Source organism: Camelus bactrianus, chromosome 10 (assembly GCF_048773025.1).
Source record: "Camelus bactrianus isolate YW-2024 breed Bactrian camel chromosome 10, ASM4877302v1, whole genome shotgun sequence".
In the NCBI taxonomy this organism is placed as follows: Eukaryota; Metazoa; Chordata; class Mammalia; order Artiodactyla; family Camelidae; genus Camelus; species Camelus bactrianus.
Window position 1 is genome coordinate 12583529 of NC_133548.1, and position 26762 is coordinate 12610290.

The window sequence follows — 26762 nt, forward strand, 5'->3', positions numbered from 1 at the left end:
ACTACAATGCGCATCACTTTGCTGGTGAGAGCAGCTCAGGGATGCTCCATGTTGGTGACCTAGGGAGTGAAAGAGAGAACTTCTCTGCTAACTAATCAAGTGGAAATGAGTTCTTGAGTGACGCTAAAACCGTGAACAGCTGAATCGTAAACAGCTGACTTCTGCTGTTGTGTTTCTTGCCCACCATCATTTCCACACAACTTTGCCATTCTGTTTCCATAGGCTCTCACTCGATCCCAAGCTCTGCGTGCATCTAAACTATGATTGCTGTTCCAGAGAGTTGCATCCCAATGTTGGCAGAACCAACAAAGCATACTTTTGGATTGCTTTTGAGATTCTTTTTTTTTTTTTTTTCATTGGGAAACTGTTATAATAGGGCTTTTCCCCATCGTACCAAGGTTTCTCATAAATACCCTTCTCAAAGCCTGTTTCACATCCTTGTTTCTCAGGCTGTAGATAAATGGATTCAGCATGGGACTCACAAAAATACAAAACACTGAGACAATTTTCCCTTGTTCAACAGATTGCTCGTTTGCTGGTCTCAGATACATGCAGAACAGGGACCCATAGAACATAGTGACAGCTGTCAGGTGGAGCCACAGGTGGAGAAGGCTTTGCGCTGCCCTTCAGTGGAACGGATCCTCATGATGGTGATGAAAATGAAAACATAGGAGATGAGGATTATAAGGAGGGAACCTGTGAGGTTAATCCCGGCAGACACAAACAGGGCGGTTTGCTTTATGCAAGTGTCAGAACACGTCAACGTTAAGAGGGCTGGGTCCGCACGGTAGAAATGGTTGATGACGTTGGATCCACAAAAGGACAAGTGAGAGGTCAGTATCACCTGCATTGTGGCCACCATGGACCCCCAGAGGTAGGGGAGGGTGACCAGGCAGATGCAGAGTGGCCTGGACATTCTGCTGTTGTAATGCAGGGGGCTGCAGATGGCCATGTACCTGTCGTAGGCCATGGCACCAAGCATGTAATACTCAGTAAGGAGCAGGGTCACAAAAAACAAAACACTGGGCCAGACACCCCGTGTAGGAAATGGTCTTCTTCTCAGATAAGAAGTGCACAAGCATCTGAGGAGAGACATTCGTAGAATAAAACATATCTATGCACGCTAAATGGGTGAGGAAAAAGCACATGGGGGTTTGCAGCTGGGGAGTGAATCTGATTAATAAAATCATCCCAAGGTTCCCGGCCAGGGTGACGAGGTAAATCAGGAGGAAGACCCCAAAGAAGACGGGCTGCAGGTCTCGGTGAGTGGTCAGTCCCAGCAGAACAAACTCGGTGGCCTCGGTGCCATTGCACTGGGGAAATAGCTTCATTTTCATATTCTCTATTAAGAGAAGAATAATTTTTCACATGTAAAAAAGAGAAATGAGTTGTGTGCAATTCAAGAATAGATAAAAATGAATCAGCACCCCAAAAAACTGGTTTTGAAAAGAGAGGTTTCAATAAGTTGTTACCTCCTTCAGAGATGGAGGAGTTTCAGCAGGTGCCTCCCGCGGTCGGTGGTGCTGGTTAAACGAGACAATGTATTTGATAAACATACTTTGAAGTCCATGTACCATCTGTGCTGGCTGCTTTGCAACACCCACCTTACCTCGCCTAACACATCTGAATCTGAGTTGGCTCTTTCGTGTCCCTCTTTGGAATCAGAACCTCAGATGTTCAAACATAACTACCACCGTTGTCTGATCGTGACATCAGTGCTCGATCAGGGAGGGGGTGGAGGGGGTGACTGGCTTTCTAGAGATTGGTTCTATCGTTGCCAGTGCAAGCATACCTGCTGTAACTGGAGTGGCATATACTCCTTGAGAGCCTCGTTGTGTATTTATTCAGATTCAGTTCTTCCTGGATTTCTTACTTATTCTCCAACAGCAATCAACCTCTTGGGTCCTTTGAATTTCTCTTCACCCCATCACCTTTGTTTCAAACCAACAATTGATGGTCTGCATTTTTCTTCCCCCCGTACTCCCTATGATCTCACTGATCTCTTTGTATCCCACAAAATCCCAATTTATTTTGTATTATATACTTAATATTCATTGTATTGTATATTTAATATTCATATTTCAGTTAACCTCATACCTTTGACTTCCCACCTTCCATCTAAACTAGCAGGAAATCTCTGCTCTACTTCAGCACCTTGCCTGTTGAATCTTAGAACAGCTTGTCAGCATCTCCTCCACTACCAGTCTGGTCTAAGATGAAATTATCTCTTGCCAAAGCTACTGTTAATGATTTTTCTCCTTCCAGGTTGAAACTTCCTATCCTCCAACACAAGCCACTGATCTTGTTATAAACATAAATCCCATCCTGTTAGTGACCTAAAGTGGTTTGCTAACCTTCTATCACACTTGGGCTAAAATCTTCACTTTGTACCGGGATCCACAAGGACTTATGTGATCATTTCCATCACTCCAAACACTTCCACCACGTTCCCTTCAGTCCTTTTTTTCCTGCCACAGTGACCTTCTTGGTGTTCCTTGAACATTCCTGCCTCAAGCCTGGGCACACACTGGTCCCTCTGCCTAAAATGCTCTCCCCTCAGACCTGTAAGTCACTCATTCCATCACTTCCTTTAGCTTTCCCTTCCAATGGAGTCTGTGTGACTGACACACGTGTCTCATCTCAATCAGATGTGCTGATATGTCATGGCTCTGGAGAGGGAAGCAGGCAGTAAGTTGTCTCACTGCTCTACTGTGCCCGGGTGACTTCCATTCAGAGGAGAGGGGCAGGAAAGCATGTCTAAGCCACGTTCTGAAATCCGGTTTTACCTGCAGTGATGCCAGTAATATTAATATCTGACTCCCCTGGGTAGTGTTCCGCCGAATCAGGAGCCAGAAGGAGGGTGATTCAATGACCCCTTTAACCTCCAACAATGGTGGAATCAGGAATATCTCAAACTTTAACAAAAGGAATAATTATTATTATGATAATGACTATTACTGCTCCAACTTCCACTGCGACATTTATTAACTACTATGTCCCATCTAGCCTGAGTCCGGGACACGACATAAAATAAAGTGCTACTCAGATGGTGTAACTGAAGGGAATTTAAGGAAAAGACAGAGAATCAGTGAAAGAAACGTTAAAGAAATTAGGCAAAGACTTAAGCACCTGGATGCTGATTGCAGAAGGCAGTTTCCACCGTAACCCTGAAGTGGTCGGGGCGGGGGCAACTGTCTGGAGTCCAGTGAGGACCAGAACCAGGAAGAGCCCCGGCCGCCTTCTTCTCAACACACAGCCCAGCAGGAGATTCCTTGGAAGGACGCAGCTACTCCAGCACCTTCGTGAGAAACTGGGAGAAAAGGAAAGGGCAGTTTGGCTACTGTTCTCTTCCTCCCACCTCTGACGTGCTGGCCAAAGTCAGCTGGAAACAAGACAACAGGCTGACAAAGGAAGAATCACCAGCATGTTTATATTATCTGAATACCCACAATGTCTCCAATGCTGTGCATTATAATGCCTATTAAAAAATGAAGAGCGATGCTCAGGATCAGGAAATAACCAGTTCCAGTTCAACGATAGTTCATTGATCGCCAACAGTTTTCTAGACTCCAAGACTTACTCCCCACACCATGCTCTATTCTACCCTTTGTAAGAAAGAGAACTTAATAGTTCCCCCAAGTCAAGTCTCCAACTATCGAGGCACTCAGGCATTAATTAAAATAAATAATGAATCCCATTGTTTCAATTTCAGGAGATTTGATCTCTTGATGATATTGGGGAGTGGCAAAAAAAAAAAAAAAAACTGTGTTCTCAATCAGGTTATAATTTAAGAAGAATAAAACAGTGGTGGTTGTTTATAATCTGAACGACTGTCTGCTAGAAATAATTGCACCACGGGGAGCTGGTCCCTCTATGGTTCTGCTATAAACTCCTCTGTTCTTCCCAACCACGCTGTCTTTGGGAACCACTCTTCTTTCACAGGTAGGATTAGTCATTGTTAAAATATATTTTATGCTCTAGAAATAAATATTTTAATGAACAAAGATGAAACTATGGCCTGAAACATATTCTGATGAATTATATAATATCTTAATTTAAATTCTGCTATTCTTCTAATGATTGTCTTCTCCCCAACCAGGGTGTCTTTAAATATTTTATTTTTCCCCTAACCTCTCCCTGCTTGAATATTTACTGTCACTGATACGTGTGGTGTTGAGTGCCACAGGCACATTGTTTATGTGCGGCATGCTTATCTGTTTTTACACAAAGATCACGGATTTACTTTTGTGCCCCATGAACACACTCGTGCCCCCAATAATTGGCTATATTTTACAAAGCCACGGATATCCTGAGCTGAGTCTTAAGCTTTGGTGATATGCGGGCCACTTGATATAGACAAGAGCAGGGGAAATGGACATGCATTGTAGGGTGAGGGATCGTCTTGAAAATGATCTTTAGTTTAGAAGGGCTGGTAGACAGATTCCAGTTCTATAAGGATCCATGTCATTTATCAGTGCCACCTCCTTGAGTCCACGTAGCTGTGAAAACATGTGACTGATGCTTTGATACCACATCAAAAGGTGTACTGATATCACAGGGAACTATAATCAATACCTTGTAATAGCCTATAGGGAAAAACAATACGAAAAAAGAATGTAAATAAATATATATGTGTAACGGGATCACTATGCTGTACACCAGAAATTAACACACTGTAAACTGACTATACTTCAATAAAAAAATAATTAAAAAGGTATAATAGGAAACAAAGGATCCTAATTTCAAGGAAAAGTAATGTTTAAGGGAAGTATAAGTAAACAATTTATGAAAACTAAATCAGGAAAGAATAAAAGCTTTCCAAGTATGAAAAGACTTTCAAAACAGGATTTGGAAATGTGACTGCCTATACACAAAGGATCTCTATATTACTTTAGATACTTAAAACATCAATCTCATGCTTGCTATGCTATCTCCTTGTGTTACGTGCATTTACAGGTTGGAGAGAAGAGGAGTAATTATCCGACGACATGATGTGGGTAATGGAAAAGTGACCGAAGACAAATGCATTTTTATTTCCTTTACTTTAGACCTCGTTTGAAGCTGAGCAAACACAATGCTAAGGACAAACTACACAGCAGTGACTGAGTTTATTCTCCTGGGACTGACAGATCGGGCGGAGCTGCAGCCTGTCCTGTTTGCGGTGTTCCTAGTCGTCTACCTCATCACGGTAATCGGCAACGTGAGCATGATTTTCTTAATCAGAACTGACTCGAAACTTCACACTCCGATGTACTTCTTCGTCAGTCACCTCTCCTTTGTAGATCTCTGTTACGCCACCAACGTCACTCCTCAGATGCTGGTTAATCTCTTGTCCAAGAGAAGAACCATTTCCTTGCTTGGTTGCTTTATACAGTTCCACTTTTTCATTGCCCTGGTGATCACAGATTATTACATGCTCGCAGTGATGGCTTATGACCGCTACATGGCCATCTGCAAACCCTTGTCATATGGCAGCAAGATGTCCCGACGTGTCTGCCTCTCTCTCGTTGCTGCTAATTACATTTATGGGCTTGCAAATGGTCTGGCACAGACCATCCTGCTGCTCCGCCTCTCCTTCTGTGGACCCAATGCAATCAACCACTTTTACTGTGCAGACCCACCTCTCATGGTCCTGGCCTGCTCAGACACTTACGTCAAAGAGACCGCCATGTTCGTGGTGGCTGGTGCCAACCTCACCTGTTCTCTCACCATCATCCTCATCTCCTACATCTTCATCTTCTCAGCCATCCTGCGCATCCGCTCAGCAGAGGGGAGGCACAAGGCCTTCTCCACCTGTGGGTCCCATCTGACCGCTGTCACTGTCTTTTATGGGACACTGTTCTGCATGCATCTAAGGCCCCCTTCCGAGGCATCTGTAGAACAGGGGAAAATTGTAGCTGTATTTTATACTTTTGTGAGTCCCATGTTAAATCCTTTGATCTATAGCTTTCGAAACAAAGATGTTAAAAGCGCAGTAAGGAAAGTGATTCAAAAGAAATTGTTTGCCCAGTAGCATAGACATTTAGTCACAGGTATGTAACATATCAGTGTTCTCTACCAATTAGTGAGCATTTAAAATAACAAATCACTATCTGTCATTGAGTATGTTTTTGTCTCCTGTAATTTGCCTGTGAGACTTGGAAGAATGTGTCAAAGTATTAGTTCGTGTTCATAGCGTTGTCTCATTCTATTTAAAAAAAAAACACACACATAGAAAGTCAAAGACAAGACTAGATAGCATTGTTATTGCTCTAAAAATCAATAGTCAATAAAGGACAGATAATTTTGTCCACAGTAGTCATACAGATGCAAAGATATAAAAGACATAAGTAAAAAAATGATGCTACAGCAATGACAATTTGTTAGATTTTGGGGGGGTTTAAGGATTTCCAAACTATTTTCCAGAAACTTGTTAACCGTAGCATGAGAGGTTTTCATTTGATTGTTTGGTTGGGTTCTCCTTCTGTTCCAATTATATATCAGTGAAGGTCTTTGGGGATCTCAGGTTATTACTCTAAGAACTATCAGTCCATGTTAGTACTGGTCTGATGGAATCCTCATAAAGTTTTTTGATGGAAATGCCTGATTTCCTTTAAGTTTTTTATTATTTCTTTTAATATTTTTAACCACTATACATCCCTATAGTAAAACTGCTTTTGTGGTTTCTCTCTTTTTTTTTTTTCATCATGAACTATTACCACCATGGACCCCAAAACAGAAAATACCATAAAGACCACTCGTTCAAGCATATGTAATCATTGTTAAGTCTTCACTCAGAGCTACTTTGTCCCAGACACTGCACACCTCTCCAGTCACGGGCCCCGCTGCTCTCTCTGGTGTCTCCTCCTGAGGCACACATGGCGGGGAAGCCTCTGGTGCCGAAAATCTCATAGAGCAGGGTTCTAGTAGTCAATCTAGTTGAATTTTCTGCTTTTTTCAGATCTTATCCCTACAAATATTTTATTTTTTCACATATAAACCTGAGATGTTTGTGGATTGTCTATTTCTTTTTGTAATTTTTTTCTGTAAATCGTGAGGTTAAAAATCATCTCAAGTAATAAACTAGCAGTGTATCTATTATGATTTGTAGCTTCCATCTCATTTCTGATACTTAAACTCTAACAGCCTATTCTGTGATGTTCATACATCTTAAGCAGTATTTTTTAAAAAATATTTTTAGTTATTTGATGCCTATTGTGTGTATTTCTCCATATTTTATTTATCTATTTATTTATTTATTTTCATTGAGTTATAATCAGTTTACAGTGTTGTGTATTTCCCCCTATTTTATATTGAGGTATAGTTGATTTACAATATTATATTAGGTCCTGGAGGTACAGTACAGTGATTTATAATTTCTAAAGTTTACATTCCATTTATAGTTATTATAAAATAGTGTCTCTATTCCCTGTGCTGTATAATACACCCTTATAGATTATTTATTTTATATAGAGTTGTCTGTCTCTCTTAATTCCCTACCCCATCTTTTCCCTTCACCCTTCCCTCTCCCCACTGGTAACCACTAGTTTGTTCTCTATATCTGAGAGTCTTTTTTGTTATAGTCATTAGTTTGTTTTGTTTTATATTATGGATTCCACAGATAAATGATATCATACAGTATTTGTCTTTGTCTTTGAGTTTTTTCATTTACTATAATACCCTTTTATTCTCTGGCCCTAATTCCTTGTAATCACTGAGTTTCTTATTTTATTGTGAATATTCATACTTTGGAATACTTTTTGACAGATTATTTTGTCCTTTTAAAAAATTTTCCCTACGTCTTTTTCCCTTTACTGACTAGGAATTAAATTGTATTTTCTATGTTCCTTTTCTTTTTACTTCTCATTTCACTATTACTCATTTTATTTTCTATTTTTAATAATTCCCTTAAGTTTTAATACACGTACTTGACTTAACTAAGTCCATTAATCACTAAGTCTACTTTGCTAGGAAATAATAAAGGGAACTTAGAATATTCTAATTCTGGTTACATCCTGTTTCTAACTTACATGCTTTCATTTGCAGGTATAGAATAAATCACTGATAATAAATTATTATTTATTAAGTATAAACCTTAAATATTCTTATATGTATTACATATGATTACAATTATAATTGTATTTAATATTTATTCAGTATCAATATTCCTTTAACTTTAGTGACCTTTTTCAAAGCCTCTCTCACTGTTTGTATCTACTCTTCATTCCTGATTGTTTTCTTCCGTGTGATGAATACCTTTAGTCAGTTCTTTCAATGAGAGTTTCTCTGTTTTCAGTTGTCAGAGGGAAATTCTTGTCTTAACTTTTATTCTCAAAGAAGAATTCATTTGCTTATGCATGGCGACAGACAGATACTTGCTTGCAGTATTTAGAAACATTTCATTTTCTGGCTTCTTTAGCTTGGTTATACAGATAGTTGCACTACCTGATTGCTGGTTATTTATCAGTAGGTGAAACATTCCCTTTTTAAAACTTGCTGGTTTTCAGTTTCCGTTATTGTCTCTGTTGGGACTTGGTTATTTTATCCTCTTGCACTTTCAGAGCCTCCCTGGCTGATTTCTGGAAGTCATAGCCTCTTAGTATGAGCTCTCACAATATCATATAACTTTAACTTACAGAACTTGTGATCCATGCCTCCTTTCATAACTTTTCTCTATCTTTTAAGGACAGTAATTGTCTAAGGACAAAATTGATGTCAGTATCACTTGACATTCCCAATAGTGATCTGTAAACACTCTGTGTGCACAGTTAATCTTTAGTGAAGAGTTACTGAATAAATAAACCATGATGCTAGGCAGAGAGTTGTGAATTAGTGGACTTCCATGTAAACATTTTCATTAGAAATCTAAGATTTTCTCATGTCATAAATTAAATTGCAAGTTGTAGAGAATCAGTTGTTAGACCCTCAGATCCAACTGAGAGATCAGTTTAAATGAAATTAATTCATGTAAACTTATTAGCATAGAAAACTTGTACAAAGACACTTTAATTCATGATTCCTTATGTTAACTCATATACTATTTCATCTTTAAGTCTTACTACGTTATTGTTTGAAATTAGAGTCAAGTCCTAGTGTTTCTGGCCAGGTTTATAGCACTACTATTATGAATAACAAGAAAAATAATGTAATCATTTTATATCTTTCATATGATTAAGCCAATTTTCCTCTCTTGAACTCCATCCAGCATTCATTCTCGAAATAAAAAAATGTAGATTATCATAGAGAAAATAAAAAAATTAAGAGCCTTAAGTCTTGCCTTTGGCCTGGGCATACTAATATCCATAGAAAAAAGTCATGAGGATGTAAGGCCTTAGGAGAGCTCTCTGAGCCTGGCTGTCCCACACTGCTTGCTGGAGGCCTGGCCCTGAATCAGTTTGATGGGCAGCCAAAGTGAAGTAAACTTCAGGCTCTTAGTAGTTCATACTTGGACATGAGTTAATGCTCCAACAGTTTCTTTCATTTCCATGGGGCATAAACAGCACCCAGGTTTCCAAATTTCCAGCATCTTCCTAACAGAGAAATAGGCCAATAGCTAAAATGTGGTGACTGGGACAGGTGCACCAGCGGAGCTGAGTAACCACAGCAGACTTCCTGGGCCAGGACTCATGATGTAGACAGAGCAGACCTAAGCAGGGTCTGTAATTCCCTGAAGAGCCAAGATGCAGCCAGGTCAGCAGGGAGGGTCAGCAGGGGAGATCAGCAGGCCCTGTCAAGCCCAGAGGGAACAGCGACCCCAAATTGCACTGGTCCTGGCAGCCGGCAGCAGAGCAGGCGGTAACCATCCATGTCAGAGACCGAGAGGGACCCGAGAGAAGCAGGAAGGTAATGAGTGCAGATCAAAGCCTCCTTTCCGGTGCCAGGAGGCCTCCTCAGTCACATGAGGGGAAAGACGAGACTATGAAGGGCTGGCCATTGCCTTGCAGGGAAGGATCCACCAAAAGAGTTTATTTAAATTATTGACTAAGTCCAAAGTTGCTCTTTAAAAGAAAACCATACTTCACAAGTTCATGTATGTAATTATACCTTGACGTAAGGCCCCAGGTAATATGACAATTAAAGGTATTTGCTTATTAGCATTTTTTCTGAAGAGATAAAAGGGAACTATGCAAATAAACACTATTGTCATAAACATGCAAAGAATGAATAAAAGCACTTTTGCTGACAGGTGAGCAAAGGTCGGAAAATTAGAAAGCCCATATAAAGTCTGTATTTTGTCACTCTGAGAATACCTTTCTGTCCAGTTCGTTTGTTGCGATGGTGAAAGCTCTACTATAATATAATTTATTCATATTTTATAACACTTAGTTCTAAATACAGGCCACTGTCATATCCTTCATTAAATATGTTGGTTAGAAGAAATTATGTTTTAATGTGTAGTTAAGAAATTGTGTTTCCTCACTGAAGGTGAGATGCTGGGTTCACTATAGAAATTTGAGTTTGCTCACTAGTCTTATGGGATTGAGGTGTTGCGATGACCTTGCAAATGTTTTTACAATCATCTTGAACATCATAAACTCGGACACATGCCCATGGTAGTCTCAGTCACCTCTGGATTTCCTAAATTCAGGTTGAGCAAATAGAACTAATTGGTTTCATAGTAGATTCACTACCAAAAACACACTGTAAAAACTTGTTTTACCATCTCTTTGCTCAGCTGGATGGGACGCCCGTGGACGAGCAAAGCACTTCCAGAGATGTGTTAAAGCTACATTCTCACCTTTTCTTTACTTTGTCTGGTGGTAGAGCACATATATTTACAATTTTTTAGCATGGCAGCTAGTATCCTCTGTTGAGTGTTTATTAGATACCAGCCACGAGTGTGCTAAGTATTGAAAAATGGATGTACATATTCATTGCCAAGGAAAGACAAAGTTTATTGAACACTTGCAATGTCCTTGTGATACAGATATTATAAAGTATTTCTTGCAGATGAAAGGCCTGAATATTGGAGAAATTAAAGTTTTCCAAGAACACAGAGCTAGGTTTCAAATCAAATGCTACTGTCTTACATATGAATGACTAATAAGAACATGAAAAAATGCTCAGTATCACTAATTATCAGAGAAATGCAAATCAAAACTACAGTGAGGTATTACCTCACACCAGTCAGAACGGCCATCATTCAAAATTCCACAAGTGATAAATGCTGGGAAGGTTTGGAGAAAAGGGAGCCCTCCTATGCTGTTGGTGGGAATGCAATTTGGTGCAGCCATTGTGGAAAGCAGTATGGTGATTCCTCGAAAGACTGAAAATAGTCTTACCATGTGACCCAGCAATCCCACTCCTGGGCATATATCCAGAGGGAACCTTAATTCAAAAGGACACCTGCACCCCAATGTTCATAGCAGCACTATTTACAATAGCCAAGACATGGGAACATCCTAAATGTCCATTGACAGATGACTGGATAAAGAAGCTGTGGTATATTTATACAATGGAATACTACTTAGCCATAAAAAATGATAAATTAATGCCATTTGCAGCAACATGGATGGCCCTGGAGAATGTCATTCTAAGTGAAGTAAGCCACAAAGAGAAAGAAAAATACCATATGATATCATTCATATGTGCAGTCTGAAAAAGAAGACAAATGAACTTATGTATAAAACAGACTCAGAGTCATAAAATACAGACTTGTGGTTGTCAGCGGGGAGGACGGTGGGATGGGATAAACTGGAGTTCAAGATTTGCAGATACTGAATGGTATATATAAAATAGATAAACAAGTTTATACTGTATAGCTCAGAGAACTATATTCAATATCTTGTAGTAGCTTATTGGTGAAAAAGAATAAGAAAATGAATATATGTATATCCATGTATGACTGAAGCATTGTGCAGTACACCAGAAATTGACACAACATTGTAAACTGATTATACCTCAATAAAAAAAATACTGCTGTCTTAGGTATTTCTGGGCTGGCTCAGAAAACACTCCAAACCATATGGGTTTAGATATTTAATGGGTAATAATGTTTCAGATAGTTTTCAAAATTCATGAACATCTGTATTTATATTCATTATATATACATACCTATACATACACACCCACATATACACACATCATGTGTATGTTATAAAATATATTATTGTTGCTATACAACCAGGCACAAAGAATAGGGTCTGGTACTAGGCTGACAGTGTGATAGTAGTGGATGAAATTGAAAAGTGGTCAGAGCCATTCCTTATTTTTCTTGCATCTTGAATTCCAGGTCATGCCACTTCCCTAAAGTTGAAATTTTTATTTCAGAAATGAATCAATTGAAGTTTGTAAGCTTTTAAGAAAAGAGATCTTCCAATACTGTCAAAGTACCATTGCAAACTTCTCTGAGGTTACTTTCAATTGCAGGAATTCCTTCCTTCCCTTCTTCCCTCTCTTCCTCCTCCTCGATCTCCTGGATTTCCTTCTCCTCCTCCTCCTCCCCATCTTTCTTCTTCTTCTTCTTCCTCATGTAGGAAAATTTGACTCTTTAGATATTTAAAAAGTCAAGGAGGTGATACCTGGCTATGGGAGGGTGTGGGAATTAGAAAAGGTCATCAAGGATGATGGAGACTTGTGGGATGCATAAACAGGTGAACAGGGGTGCCAACTGTGAGAACAAGGATTAAGACAGAGGTTTTTAAATGACTTTGGAGGGAAAGAGACTGAAGGACATTTCTGATTTCTCTCCATCGACCCCCACATGCTTGCTGTGGTAGGGTGAATGGAGGTTGGTGAGATGATGAAAAACATCATTTGCAGCTGCCTGGCTGTCAGCACAAGACATCGTCTTCTCTGTGTGACTGACACACGTGTCTCATCTCAATCAGATGTGCTGATGTGTCATGGCTCTGGAGAGGGAAGCAGGCAGTAAGTTGTCTCACTGCTCTGCTGTGCCCGGGTGACTTCCATTCAGAGGAGAGGGGCAGGAAAGCATGTCTAAGCCACGTTCTGAAATCCGGTTTTACCTGCAGTAATGCCAGTAATATTAATATCTGACTCCCCTGGGTAGTGTTCCGCCGAATCAGGAGCCAGAGGAGGGTGATTCAATGACTCCGTTAACATCCAACAATGGTGGAATCAGGAATATCTCAAACTTTAACAAAAGGAATAATTATTATTATGATAATGACTATTACTGCTCCAACTTCCACTGCGACATTTATTGAGTAACTACTATGTCCCATCTAGCCTGAGTCCGGGACACGACATAAAATAAAGTGCTACTCAGATGGTGTAACTGAAGGGAATTTAAGGAAAAGACAGAGAATCAGTGAAAGAAGTGTTAAAGAACTTAGTCAAAGACTTAAGCACCTGGATGCTGATTGCAGAAGGCAGTTTCCACTGTAACCCTGAAGTGGTCGGGGCGGGAGCAACTGTCTGGAGTCCAGTGAGGACCAGAACCAGGAAGAGCCCCGGCCGCCTTCTTCTCAACTTGGAAGGATGCAGCTACTCCAGCACCTTCGTGAGAAACTGGGAGAAAAGGAAAGGGCAGTTTGGCTACTGTTCTCTTCCTCCCACCTCTGACGTGCTGCTGGTTTCTCCCACCGGCCAAAGTCAGCTGGAAACAAGACAACAGGTCTGGGTGGGGCAGGCTGACAAAGGAAGAATCACCAGCATGTTTATATTACCTGAATACCCACAATGTCTCCAATGCTGTGCATTATAATACCTATTAAAAAATAAAGAGCAATGCTCAGGATCAGGAAATAACCAATCCCAGTTCAACAATACTTGATTGATCTCCAACAGTTTTCTAGACTCCAAGACTTACTCCCCACACCATGCTCTATTCTATCCTTTGTAAGCAAGAGAACTTAATAGTTCCCCCAAGTCAAGTCTCCAATTATCAAGACATTCGGTCATACATTAGAATAAACAATGAATCCCATTGCTTCCATTTCAGGGGATTGATTCCCTGATGATATTAAGGAGTGGCAAAAAAATCATGTCCTCAATCAGGTTATAATTTAAAAAGAATAAAACTGGTGGTTGTTTATAGTCTGAACGACTGTCTGCTAGGAATAATTGCACCACGGGGAGCTGGTCCCTCTATGACAACTCTGCTATAAACTCCTATGTTCTTCCCAGCCTCGCTGTCACTGGGAATCACTCTTCTTTCACAGGTAGGATTAGTCATTGTTAAATATATATTTCAAACTCTAGAAATAAATATTTTAATAAACAAAAATAAACTATGGCCTGAAACATAATTCTGATAAGTTATTAAATATTTTGGTTTAAATTCTGTTGTTCTTCTCAGAGTACACATATGTATAAATACAGAGTTGAGTAGTATCATAATGGAAAAAGAACTAGAGCAAAGGCTACAAGAGAGAACCTCAAGGTGAGGGTGAATGTCAGGAGAACCCCTTCTGATCACTTGCAAAGACTTCTCCCTGAGCTTTCCTTGCTCAGTCTTGCAGGATGTTGTGTTCTGTTTTTGTAAAAGAAGATTATTCCCATTAGTACTCAGTTAAATGATCTGGAATGGTCGTTGCTTGCACTGCCTCATAGCAAAAAAATGAATGGAGATATTCATTATTTTGGCTCTTGGTTAAGGATTTAACAAATAGACTTATTAAATATACAACCTCAGCATGAAAAGAATCTTTGCTTTTTATGTGAGTTACTATAATTTTTGAATTTTTAAAAGACACAGAATGATTATGATTTCACTGATGTAGGTGCCTGGTCTTGCCTTTCCCCTGGTAGATAAATCCAAAGTCCTCAAGTGCAGAATGAGATCATGGAAATGGGCATGAGAGCAGAAATGGCTCATTTACGAAGTGCCGTGTGTCCATCCTTGGCCCTATAGCTGTTAAGAAGAGTCAGTTTAACATTGATATGCCTGACCCTGGGTTATTGAAGGAAAATGTAGATTTTTCTATGACGGTCTTAGTGGTCACTTTTATGCTGCACACCTGTTGGAAGATGCACTTTACAATTTCTTACATACTGTCTCAGCTGTGCAGGTAATAGTGATCATAATTATCAGTATGACGCTTCACATGTTTTAAAGAACTGAAATCATTCAGGTTATCGAGTTTTTCCTTACATTTTGCAAGAGTTAAAATGAAGGAGAGTTACAATAAAATCATTACTACCTGGGGATATGTTCATCAATTTTTTTTTTAATGATCACCTCCTCCCCCAACAGAGAGTCATTTAATACATTATTATTTTTACCCAAATCACTCCCTCCTTGAATATTTAGTAAAACTCATATATGTGTACTTGTGTATATATACACACATATATGTATATATATATATACACACACACATACATGCACAAATACAAATAATGTTTATGTAGGGCACACTTACCTGTTTTTACACAAAGAGCACTGATTTACTTTTGTGCCCCCAATAATTGGCTATATTTTACAAAGCCATGGATATCCTGAGCTGAGTCTTAAAAGTTAAATAAGATTTGGTGATGTGTAGGCCACTTGAGGTAGACAAGAGTGGGGGAAATGGACATGCATTGCAGGGTGAGGGACCAGCGTAAAAATGATCTTGAGTTTAGAAGGGTGGGTAGACAGAGTCCAGTTCTCTAAGGATCTGTCATTTATCAGTGCCACCTCCTTGAGTCCATGTAGCTGTGAAAACATGTGACTGATGCTTTGATACCACATCAAAAGGTGTACTGATAGCACAGGGAATTATAATCAATACCTTGTAATAGCCTATATGGAAAATAATATGAAAAAGTAAACTAATATATGTACATATAAATACATATATAATGGAATCACTACACTGTACACCAGAAATTAACATAACATTGTAAATCAACCGTACTTTAACAAAAAATAAAAATAAAAAAAGATACATTGAGAACAAAGGATCCTAATTTCAAGGAAAAGTAATGTTTAAGGGAAGTATAAGTAAACAATTTATGAAAACTAAATCAGGAAAGAATAAAAGCTTTTCAAGTATGAAAAGACTTTCAAAACAGCATTTGGAAATGTGACTGCCTATACACAAAGGATCTCTATATTACTTTAGATACTTAAAACATCAATCTCATGCTTGCTATGCTATCTCCTTGTGTTACGTGCATTTACAGGTTGGAGAGAGGAGAAGTAATTATCTGACGACATGATGTGGGTAATGGAAAAGTGACCGAAGACAAATGCATTTTTATTTCCTTTACTTTAGACCTCGTTTGAAGCTGAGCAAACACAATGCTAAGGACAAACTACACAGCAGTGACTGAGTTTATTCTCCTGGGACTGACAGATCGGGCGGAGCTGCAGCCTGTCCTGTTTGCGGTGTTCCTAGTCGTCTACCTCATCACGGTAATCGGCAACGTGAGCATGATTTTCTTAATCAGAACTGACTCGAAACTTCACACTCCGATGTACTTCTTCGTCAGTCACCTCTCCTTTGTAGATCTCTGTTACGCCACCAACGTCACTCCTCAGATGCTGGTTAATCTCTTGTCCAAGAGAAGAACCATTTCCTTGCTTGGTTGCTTTATACAGTTCCACTTTTTCATTGCCTTGGTGATCACAGATTATTACATGCTCGCAGTGATGGCTTATGACCGCTACATGGCCATCTGCAAACCCTTGTCATATGGCAGCAAGATGTCCCGACGTGTCTGCCTCTCTCTCGTTGCTGCTAATTACATTTATGGGCTTGCAAATGGTCTGGCACAGACCATCCTGCTGCTCCGCCTCTCCTTCTGTGGACCCAATGCAATCAACCACTTTTACTGTGCAGACCCACCTCTCATGGTCCTGGCCTGCTCAGACACTTACGTCAAAGAGACCGCCATGTTCGTGGTGGCTGGTGCCAACCTCACCTGTTCTCTCACCATCATCCTCATCTCCTACATCTTCATCTTCTCAGCCATCCTGCGCATCCGCTCAGCAGAGGGGAGGCACAAGGCCTTCTCCACCTGTGGGTCCCATCTGACAGCTGTCACTGTCTTTTATGGGACACTGTTCTGCATGTACCTAACGCCCCCTTCCAAGGCATCTGTAGAACAGGGGAAAATTGTAGCTGTATTTTATACTTTTGTGAGTCCCATGTTAAATCCTTTGATCTATAGCTTTCGAAACAAAGATGTTAAAAGCGCAGTAAGGAAAGTGATTCAAAAGAAATTGTTTGCCAAATAGAGTAGGCATTTGGTCACAGGTGTGTTAACATATCAATGTTTTCTAACCAATTGGTGAGCATTTTAAGTTAACAAATCACTATCATTGAGTATTGTTTTGCCTTTTGTAATTCACCTATGAGACTTGGAAGAACGTGTCAAATTATTAGGTTATGTTCAGTTTTGTCTCGGTGTATAAAAAAAAATTCACATAGAAAGTCAAAGACAAGACCAGATAGCATTGTCATTGCTCTATGCAATCAATAAAGGGCAGATAACTCTACCCATAGTAGTCATACCACTACAAAGTTATAAAAGACAAAATTACCAGTCATGCTGTAGCAATGACAATTTGGTAGACTTTGAGGGGGCTTAATGATTTCCAAACTCTTTGAAACCACATTTCAACCATAGCAGGGCAGGGTTTTTTGATTGTTTGGTTGGGCTCTCCTTCTGTTCATAGTATATATCAATAAAGATCTTTGGGATCTCAGGTTATTACTCTAAGAACTGTCATTCTATGTTAGCACTGGCCCAACAGAATCCTCATTCATCAAGCTTTTTGATGGAAATGCCTGATTTAAGTTTTTTATTATTTCTTTTAATAAAACTGGTTTTATGGTTTCATTTTTTTTTTTACTATGAACTATTACCAGCACACAGCCCAAAATAGAAAAATCCCATAAAGACCACTCTTTCAAGCATATCTAATCACTGTCAAGTCTTCACACAAGGCTACTTTTGTTCCAGCTACTGTGCACCTCTCCGGTCATGGGCCCCACCGCTCTCTTTGGCGTCTCCTCCTGAGGCACACAAGCTGGGGACGTCTGTGGTGCCGAAAAATCTCTCAGAAAAGATGGGAGTTGAGCAGAGCAGGGGTCTAGCAGTCAATCTAGTTGCTTTTCCCGCTTTTTTCAGATCTTATCCCTCTGAGTATTTGTCTCATACATACAGCTGAGAGAGTTGTTTGTGTGCTCCCCGCAGAACTCAGGGTAAACAGTAATTTGACATTATGGAGAATACGACTGAGGCTTGCAATTTGCTTTCTGATCCCCAAGTGTTCCAATTAATCCTGAAAAAGGTGATTCCCAGTGCCACACTCATTCCTGCTGCTCCTCAGTCCTTCTGAGATTTGCTTTAAGGGCAGGTCCCTGCCTCCCATATCCTGCTAGAAATATGGTTGCCTTTGTGGGCTTAGAGAGGCATCAACGAACTCCCTCAATCAGAGTCTGAGAAAATAGGTGCCTGTCAGAGCCAGAAGTAAGTCTTTTTGTTTCTATTTTGTTTTCAGTCAAGAGGAGATTGTATTAAAGTCTCAAACTGATGCCCACAAATTTGTATCTTGTTTGCTCAAAATATATACATGGAATCCTTTCTGTTTTCAGTATCAGGTTAAACTGCAACTGATTTCCTGGACAAAAAACTTATTGAAATTCTATTGATCTTTCTGGACAATAGTTTACAGACCTGCCACTAGAGCAAAAGAATCAAGAAAGACAAACATTCTGTTCACCCCACACAAATATAAGGACATGTCTTCACACATAGGACAGAGCTGATCCTAATACTAGGCTTCTCATCCTTAGAGCACAGGCATCTAAGAGCCACTTACAGAAGCAGCTCACCTTTCCTCTGGCCTGACTCAGGCAGCCGGATCAGCTGAGTTTTTCCTTCTCTGTAAACACATACTCTTCATAGTCTTTTTTTTAACCTCTTTCCACTTGTCAGCACTACTGCTCTACTTCAGTTGGTGATGTCTGGATCCCACATAAGTTTCTATGCTTGTGAGTCAAGGATATTTCAGATCCAACAGGCAATCATTAAGTGACATGTAATAAATGAGATCTTCTGCAAATGAATCCTCAAGTCCAATTTCCTGCCATGTCTTTATAACTTTGAAATTCCTACATCCTGATCATTGTTTTTCCATTATTTTCTGTCCTGGTAACCACCACCTCTTCTCTCTCTTTTGGTGCTGAATGATATGAGGAATCTCCTGAGCTGCCTTGCTGCTGTCATACAAATAGATAGACTTTTTTTCAGAGTATTTCTTGTTAACACTTCTTGCAGAGAAGCCGCAACTAACTACCTAACTACCAACTCCTGTTCTCCAGTGGAGGTTGTGACATTTTGGCAGGAAACTGATAGGTAGAGATGAACCAGATTCTCAATGAAGTGAAACATCTGTGTTTTAGGAAACAGCTCACTTATGACCTTCTGTGCTGCTCTGCGTGAACTCTGTACACACACCCATGCATACAAGTTCCAAAGAAAGGTCACGTGTGGTGTCTTCATATCTTTTTGATATAAATTTCATGTTATACGTATTTTACTATAATTTTTATTGAATGAAAGATTCTTTAAATTCTGTAGTGCTTTACAGTTTTCAAAAGTTTCACACATAATTTTGTATAATCCCATAATAACCCTTTTCCTCTACCCCATTTTGCCCCTCCCCCTTTCCCTCTCCCCACTGGTAACCACTAGTTTGTTCTCTATAAGTGTCTGTTTTTTTGTTTTATTCATTAGTTTGTTGTATTTTTTAGATTCTACCTATAAGTGATATCATACAGTATTTGTCTTTCTCTGTTTGACTTACTTCACTTAGTATAATGCTCTCCAAGTCCATCCATGTTGCCACAAATGGGAACATTTCATTCTTTTTTATGGCTGAGTAATATTCTATTTGCATATGCACTGCATCTTCTTTATTCACTCACCTGCAGAGGGACACTTAGATTGTTTCCATACCTTGGCAACTGTAAACAGTGCTGCTATGAGCTTCGGGGTGCATGTATCTTTTCAAATTAGTGTTTTGGGTATTTTTCTGGATATATGCCCAGGAGTGGTGGTGATGGTTCAGTAATAGTTCTGCTCTTTATTCCTCCTAGAACACTCTTCTTAAAAGAGCTTTGTTGCTTGCTTTCCTTCTCCTTCAATTTGTTGCTAAAAGAGTCAACTTTTCATGAATTTTGTTAGTATTATTATTAAAATGTGAACTTCCTGTCTTCCAAATTCCATTTGAAACACTATGGACTGACTTACAGCACAGCCTGTTCACTAGAATGTGGGTGCCACAAAGGCAGGGGTTGTTGAAGGTTCTGTTCATTTTGTAACTGAAGTGCCTAATCACACAATATGCTGAGTACCAAGAAATACTTGTCTTATGAATATCTAGTCTGACGTCCACAAAGACATGAGAAGGAGGCAGGACAGATATTATTATTTCCACTTGCAAATGAGAAAATGAAGTGAATCTTGGTTAAGGATCACTGTCTGTTTTCAGTAACTATTATTAGCATATTCAGCAAATATTAACTAAGCACATAACATTCTTGGTAAAGGAGATATAGGTGCAAAAAAACTTGTCACTATCTTTCTAAAACTTATAATAAAGTAACGTAGAAATGAAGCAAGAATTGTGCAGGTTTTGAAAAATATTAACCAAGAGTGAACAGACAAAAATAAAAGCATCTGGGGAGAAGGGAGGAGGGGACTCAGGATGGTTAAGTGGTGAAGGCGAGCTAAAAATCCATCAGGATTGTAATACCACTGGATAAATACAATTGTGATTAATAACTTAAATACTAACCACGCCAAAGTTACTTCTTTTCTTTGTCAACACATTATGTCTTTACTGTAGACTGTTCTCAAAATACTGCGGGAGAATTCATTTGATTTGATAATTCTTTATTCATTTATTTGACATATATGACTGTGCCTTTTTAAAGTGTGATTCTAGGAACATCTTCATTAGAGTCTCCTGGATAATTGTTAAACGTGAAGATTCCAGTATCCCACGTGACACTTTCTGAAACCAACTTTCTGTCAATTTGCTTGATTAACAAGCTTTCTCAAATAAACGCTTTGTACACTAAAGTTAAAAAAATCCTTAACTCTTCTAAGGATCTGACATCACAAAAAGCTCTGTAGGGATACAGAGATGAGTGGAAGTTTGCAAATAATTCATTCTTTCATGCTCATACTATTTTTTTCTTTCCCTTTTTACAATTCAGTATATAAATATATGCTTAGAAGTCACAGTACAATAATGAACTGGACTTTGTCCCGGGCACTGAAGAACTCATATATGGGTAGAAAGGGGATACATTATGGGGATATAATGTGCTCAAAATAGAGTATGTAGGGCGTGCATGAAGCAAATAGTAGAGAGGGATTCATTTATACTCATGTACGACAGGGATGGGTTGAGACATTCTCAGAAAGGACTGGCTTTTAAACTGAGCCTTACAGGGGAAAAACAGTGCAGGGAGGTAGGGGATATGCAGCTCTGGTGTACAGATAGGTAACAGCTGTAGGTATAATTATGGTTATCTACAGGTACAGCCATAGGTACAGCCTGCAGGTAAGAGAGAGAAATACAATAGTAGATCGGTATATAGACAGCTTAGATAATGGCTTAGGTGTAAGTATACTTATCAGTAGGTACAGCCACTGGTACAGGTGAACCTAAGGTAAATATAATAGTGCAGTATATTGAGAACGGAAATGATGACTCAGTAGAAGTACAGCATCGGGTTACGGCAGTATTTATTTGGGATAGTATCTGGAGGGGGAGAGGAATATCATTTCAATAGTCAGTAATGCAATTTGCACCTTCACGTCTGCTTTCATTGCGTTTGTCCCAGGTGCAGGCACAGACTCAGAGAATGCCCATCACCAATGGCAGTGCGATAACAGAATTCATTCTCCTGGGGCTCACGGATTGCCCAGAGCTCCAGCCTCTGCTCTTTGTGCTGTTTCTGGTCGTTTACCTTGTCACCCTCCTAGGCAACCTGGGCATGGTGCTGGTGATCAGACTGGACCCTCGCCTGCACACGCCCATGTACTTTTTCCTCACTAACCTGGCCTTCGTGGACTTGTGCTACACCTCGAACGCAACCCCGCAGATGCTGACTAACCTGTTGTCAGAGAGGAAGACCATCACTTTTGCTGGCTGCTTTGCACAGTGTTACCTTTTCATAGCACTTCTCCTCACCGAGTTTTACATGCTGGCAGCAATGGCCTATGACCGCTACGTGGCCATATGCAGCCCTCTGCACTACAGTGTTAAGATGTCCAGGCGTGTCTGCCTTTGCTTGGCCACATTCCCTTATGTCTATGGTTTCTCAGATGGGCTGTTCCAGGCCATCCAGACCTTCCGCTTGAACTTCTGTAGATCCAATGTCATCAACCACTTCTACTGTGCTGACCCGCCACTCATTAAGCTTTCTTGTTCTGACACTTATGTCAAAGAGCTTGCCATGCTCATATCAGCTGGCTTCAACCTCTCCAATTCCCTCACCATCATCCTGGTGTCTTATGCCTTCATCATTGCTGCCATTCTCAAGATCAAGTCAGCAGAGGGAAGGCACAAGGCATTCTCCACCTGTGGTTCCCACATGCTGGCTGTAACCCTATTTTATGGGACTCTCTTCTGCATGTATGTAAGACCACCAACAGAGAAGACTGTTGAGGAATCCAAAATAATAGCTGTCTTCTACACCTTCTTAAGTCCAGTTCTCAACCCACTGATCTACAGTCTGCGGAACAAAGACGTAAAACGAGCACTGAAGAGAGTCCTCAGATGAAATATGGTCACTAAGGTGGTAACACCTCCAATTTCCAATAAACCATAAATTCTAAATTCTTGGCTCAAATATCTTTGCATTTTATGATGAGTTTTCATATTCTTTATGGATATGCCTCAGATGTCCTCGGGTCTGAGAGAAAATGAGTTGCATTTATTAGTCTAGGCTCTTACCCCTCAATGCTTTGTCCGTGGACCAGCATAAATGTGAGATCATGCAGTGTTTTTCTTTCCATTTGTCTGACTTATTTCACTTAACAGAATGACCTCAAGGATCTTTCATGTTGTAACCGATAGCAGTTTACTTTTATTTTTAGGCTGAATAATGTTCCAATGTTGTGTGTGTGTGTGTATGATATCATCTTTATGTATTAATTTATTGATTGGCCCTTAGGTTGTGTCCATGTCTTGGCTGTGATGAATAATGTTGCAATGAACATGGAGCGAAAACTTCTTTTAGATCATGATTTTATTTCCTCTGGATATACTTCTAGTCCAGAAATGCATTTACTGAAGCATACGCTAGTTCTATTTTTGAATTTTAAAGACATCTCTGTATTGTTTTTCATAGTGACTATACCAATCTGCATTTCCCGTCAGTAATGCGTTCCTTTTTCTCCACATTCTTTCCAGTACTAGTAATCACTTGTCTGTTTGATACCAGCCATTCTGACAATGTAAACATATATCTAACTGTGATTTTAATTTCCATTCATCTCTTTGAGTGATTTTGAGCCCCTTTTCATCTACTTGTTGGCCGTTTGTATGTCTTCTTTTGGAAAAATATTTATTCAGGTCCTTTGCTTATTTTTTTAAAAATTAAATTTTTACTTTTTAAATTCAACTTCATGGGTTTCACTTTTAGTTTTGTGAATACATGTGATTGCTTCTTAATTATACATGGTTTACAAATATTTTGGTTAAAAAAATATTTGCAAATATTTTCTCCCCAAACCATAGGTTTCCTTTTCATTTTGCTGATTGTTTCTCTTCTTGTGCAAAAGCTTTTAAGTTGAATGTAGTCTCATGTGTCTAATTATGCTGTTGTTGCCTGTCTTTTGTTGTCATACACAAAACGCCATTGCCAAGACAAAAATTCAGAGTATTTGCACTATGTTTCCTTCTAGGTATTTTATCATTGCACATCTTATGTTTAAGTCCTTAATCCATTTCAGATTAATTTTGGGGAATGATGTATGTTAGGAGTTCAGTTTAATTCTCTTGCATGTGGTTGTCCAGTGTTCCCAACACCATTCATTGAAGACACTATCCTTTTCTTATTGAATATTTTTGGCTCCCTTTTCAAAAATTAATTGACCACATATGTAAGGGTTTATTTCTGGGCTTTCAGTTCATTGGTCAATGTGTACATTTTTAAATGTCTGTCCCATACTGTTCTCATTACTACAGCTTTGTAAAATAATTTGAAATCAGGGAACCAGGAAGTGTGATGCCTTTGGCTGTGTTCTTTCTCTGTATCCCTTTGACTATTCAGGGTCTTTTGTAGTTCCATATGAGTCTTGGGGTTGTTTATTCTGTTTCTGAAAAAAATGCCATTGGAGTTTTATAGGGATTGAATTAAATCTGTAGATGGCTTTGAGTAGTATGAACATTTTAACAATTTTAACTATTCCAGTCCATGAACATGAGATATCTTTCCGTTTATGTCATCTTCAAGTTTTTTCTTCAATGGCTTATTGTTTTCAGTATACAATCTGTTGACATGTTAAAATTTATTTCTAAGTATTTTATTGTTTTTGCTGCTATTGTGAGGTTGTTTTCTTTATTTCTTTCTTAAATAGTTCATTGTTAGTATATAGAAATGTAACTGATTTTTGCATATTGATTTTATATCCTGCAATAAAAAAGAAATTTTTTTTATTAGTCCTAATAGTTTTTGGGTGGACTCTTTAGGGTTTTACAAGATCATATCTGCAAACAGACAATTTTATATTTTCCTTTCTGATATTGGATGCTCTTTTTTCTTTCCTAATTGCTCTAGGTCAGACTTCTAGTACTATGCTGACTAGGAGTGGTGATACTGGGCACCTTTGTCTTACTTCTGATCTTAGAAGAAAAGTTTTCAACATTTTGCTACTGAGAATGATGTTAACTGTGGACTTGCCATGGATGGTCCTTATACTGAGATATATTCTTTCTATACTCAATTTGTGGAGAGTTCTATGTTGAAGGAATGTTGAATTTTGTCAAGTGCTTTTTCTGCATCTGTTGAGATGATCATATGGTTTTTATTTTTCATTCTATTAATTGATACATCCACTTCTTCACAAAAAAACCTGCTCCCTGTGGAGAAAGTGTATAATTATAATAGGGCACAAATGAATTTGAAATTTCTTTTCTAAAATTTGATATGTGTCCTTTATGCAAGTGATTTAACTTCATTTGGTCGGTAATAATAAAAACGTTATAAGATTTTTTAAGCTTTATTTTATTAATATGTAGTTTTCTTGCAATAAAATGTATTCACTATAAGCACAGTTCAATGTGTTTTGACAAATGTGGGCACCCATATGACTACCACCACAGTTGAGATACAAAACTTTTCATCACTCCCCACATTTCCTTTTTAGCCCTTTGTGGACAGTTTTTTCCTTGCATATCCAGCCCTTGTTAACCACAGATCTGCTTTCCTAACTATAATTCATATAAATGAAATCAAAATATGCATAGCCATTTTTATGTAGGTTCTTGTACTTAACAAAATGTTTTTGGGAATTATCCAGTTGTTGGTTGGGCCAGTAATTTGACATATTTTCTGTTATTGAATAAAATTACATTTTTTTTAAAAAAAATTGAGGTACATTGTTGTGTTAATTTCTGGTGTAACAGCATAGTGATTCAGTTATATATATATGTGTATGTGTGTTTGTATGTATATATACATACAAACACACAGATTATATATATATATATATATATATATATATATATATATATATATATATATATATATATATATATATATATATTCCTCTTCATACTCTTTTTCATGATAGGCTATTACAAGGTATTGATTATAGTTCCCTGTGCTCTACAGTGGGACCTTGTTGTTTATCTATTTTATATATAGTAGTTGTGTCTGCAAATCCCAAACTCCCAATTTATCCATCCACCCCTCTTTAGCCCTTGGTAACCACAAGTTTGTTTTCTATGTGTGTAAGTCTGTTATGTTTTGTTAACAAGTGATTTGTCTCATTTTTTTTTTTAGATTCCACGTATAAGTGATATAATATGGTATTTTTCTTTCCTTTTCTGGCTTACTTCATTTAGAATGATATATCTGCAAGTGCATCCATGTTGCTGCAAACTGCATTATTTTATCCTTTTTATGGCTGAGTAGTATTCCATTGTATACATATATCACATCTTCTTTATCCAGTCATCTGTCAATGGACATTCCACTTGCTTCTACATCTTGGTTATTGTAAATAGTGCTGCTATGGACAATGGGGTGTTTATATCTTTTGAATAGGATTACATTTTTAAGATATACCATAATCATTTACCCACCCATCTGTTATCATAATCTGGGTTGTTTCATTAGGTATCAGACTGTCTAAAGTACCAGGCTAATGACAGTGTGATTTCAAGGGCCAAAGACAATTCTTCCTCCAAACTGACATAAACTCACACAGAACAGATATGATTATGACAGTTGAAAATCATGACTTTCTACCCTCATAAATGAAAGATGCCTTGTTCTGTCTTCCTCACTTGATCAAGGCACTGTGTATATGAAGCTATCACCTATGAGTTACATTGCTAGACTTTTGTGAGTAGAAGTAATCATTTTCTCCATTGTGTTCCTGTTCTACTTTGTAACTAAAATGTTTAGTGCATCTCACACTATATTCAATATTGTGGCCAAAAAATCAAATAAATTGTGAAGTTGGTATGAGGGTTAGAAGATCATAATAAGTAGTTTAACAGCTCTTGACAAACCATAGTGCATTTACCTTTTAATGGAAGAAGCTGCTGCTCAGCTTTAGTCATGTTATTTCCATGCCAGAATGCAAGCCATGGGGAGTCAGATTAGTCCGATTTAAAAAAAAAAAATTCATAA

General features: G+C 38.7%; 3 protein-coding genes and 1 pseudogene across 3 annotated transcripts; 3 read left to right on the plus strand and 1 right to left on the minus strand.

Moving 5' to 3' along the window:
* Window positions 1-353: 353 nt before the first annotated feature.
* On the minus strand, window positions 354-1331 carry LOC105081032 (olfactory receptor 5M5-like; annotated as a pseudogene).
* Window positions 1332-5074: 3743 nt separating this feature from the next.
* Window positions 5075-6013, plus strand: LOC141578946 (olfactory receptor 5M5-like). Its single transcript, XM_074373027.1, has one exon. It carries the CDS (start codon window positions 5075-5077, stop codon window positions 6011-6013), a length of 939 nt encoding a protein of 312 aa, XP_074229128.1.
* Window positions 6014-16171: 10158 nt separating this feature from the next.
* On the plus strand, window positions 16172-17110 carry LOC105080996 (olfactory receptor 5M5-like). The gene has a single exon (XM_010970119.3). The coding sequence runs from the start codon at window positions 16172-16174 to the stop codon at window positions 17108-17110; it is 939 nt and encodes a 312-aa protein (XP_010968421.2).
* Window positions 17111-21758: 4648 nt separating this feature from the next.
* On the plus strand, window positions 21759-22679 carry LOC141578947 (olfactory receptor 5M11). The gene has a single exon (XM_074373029.1). It carries the CDS (start codon window positions 21759-21761, stop codon window positions 22677-22679), a length of 921 nt encoding a protein of 306 aa, XP_074229130.1.
* The last annotated feature ends 4083 nt before the right edge of the window (window positions 22680-26762 follow it).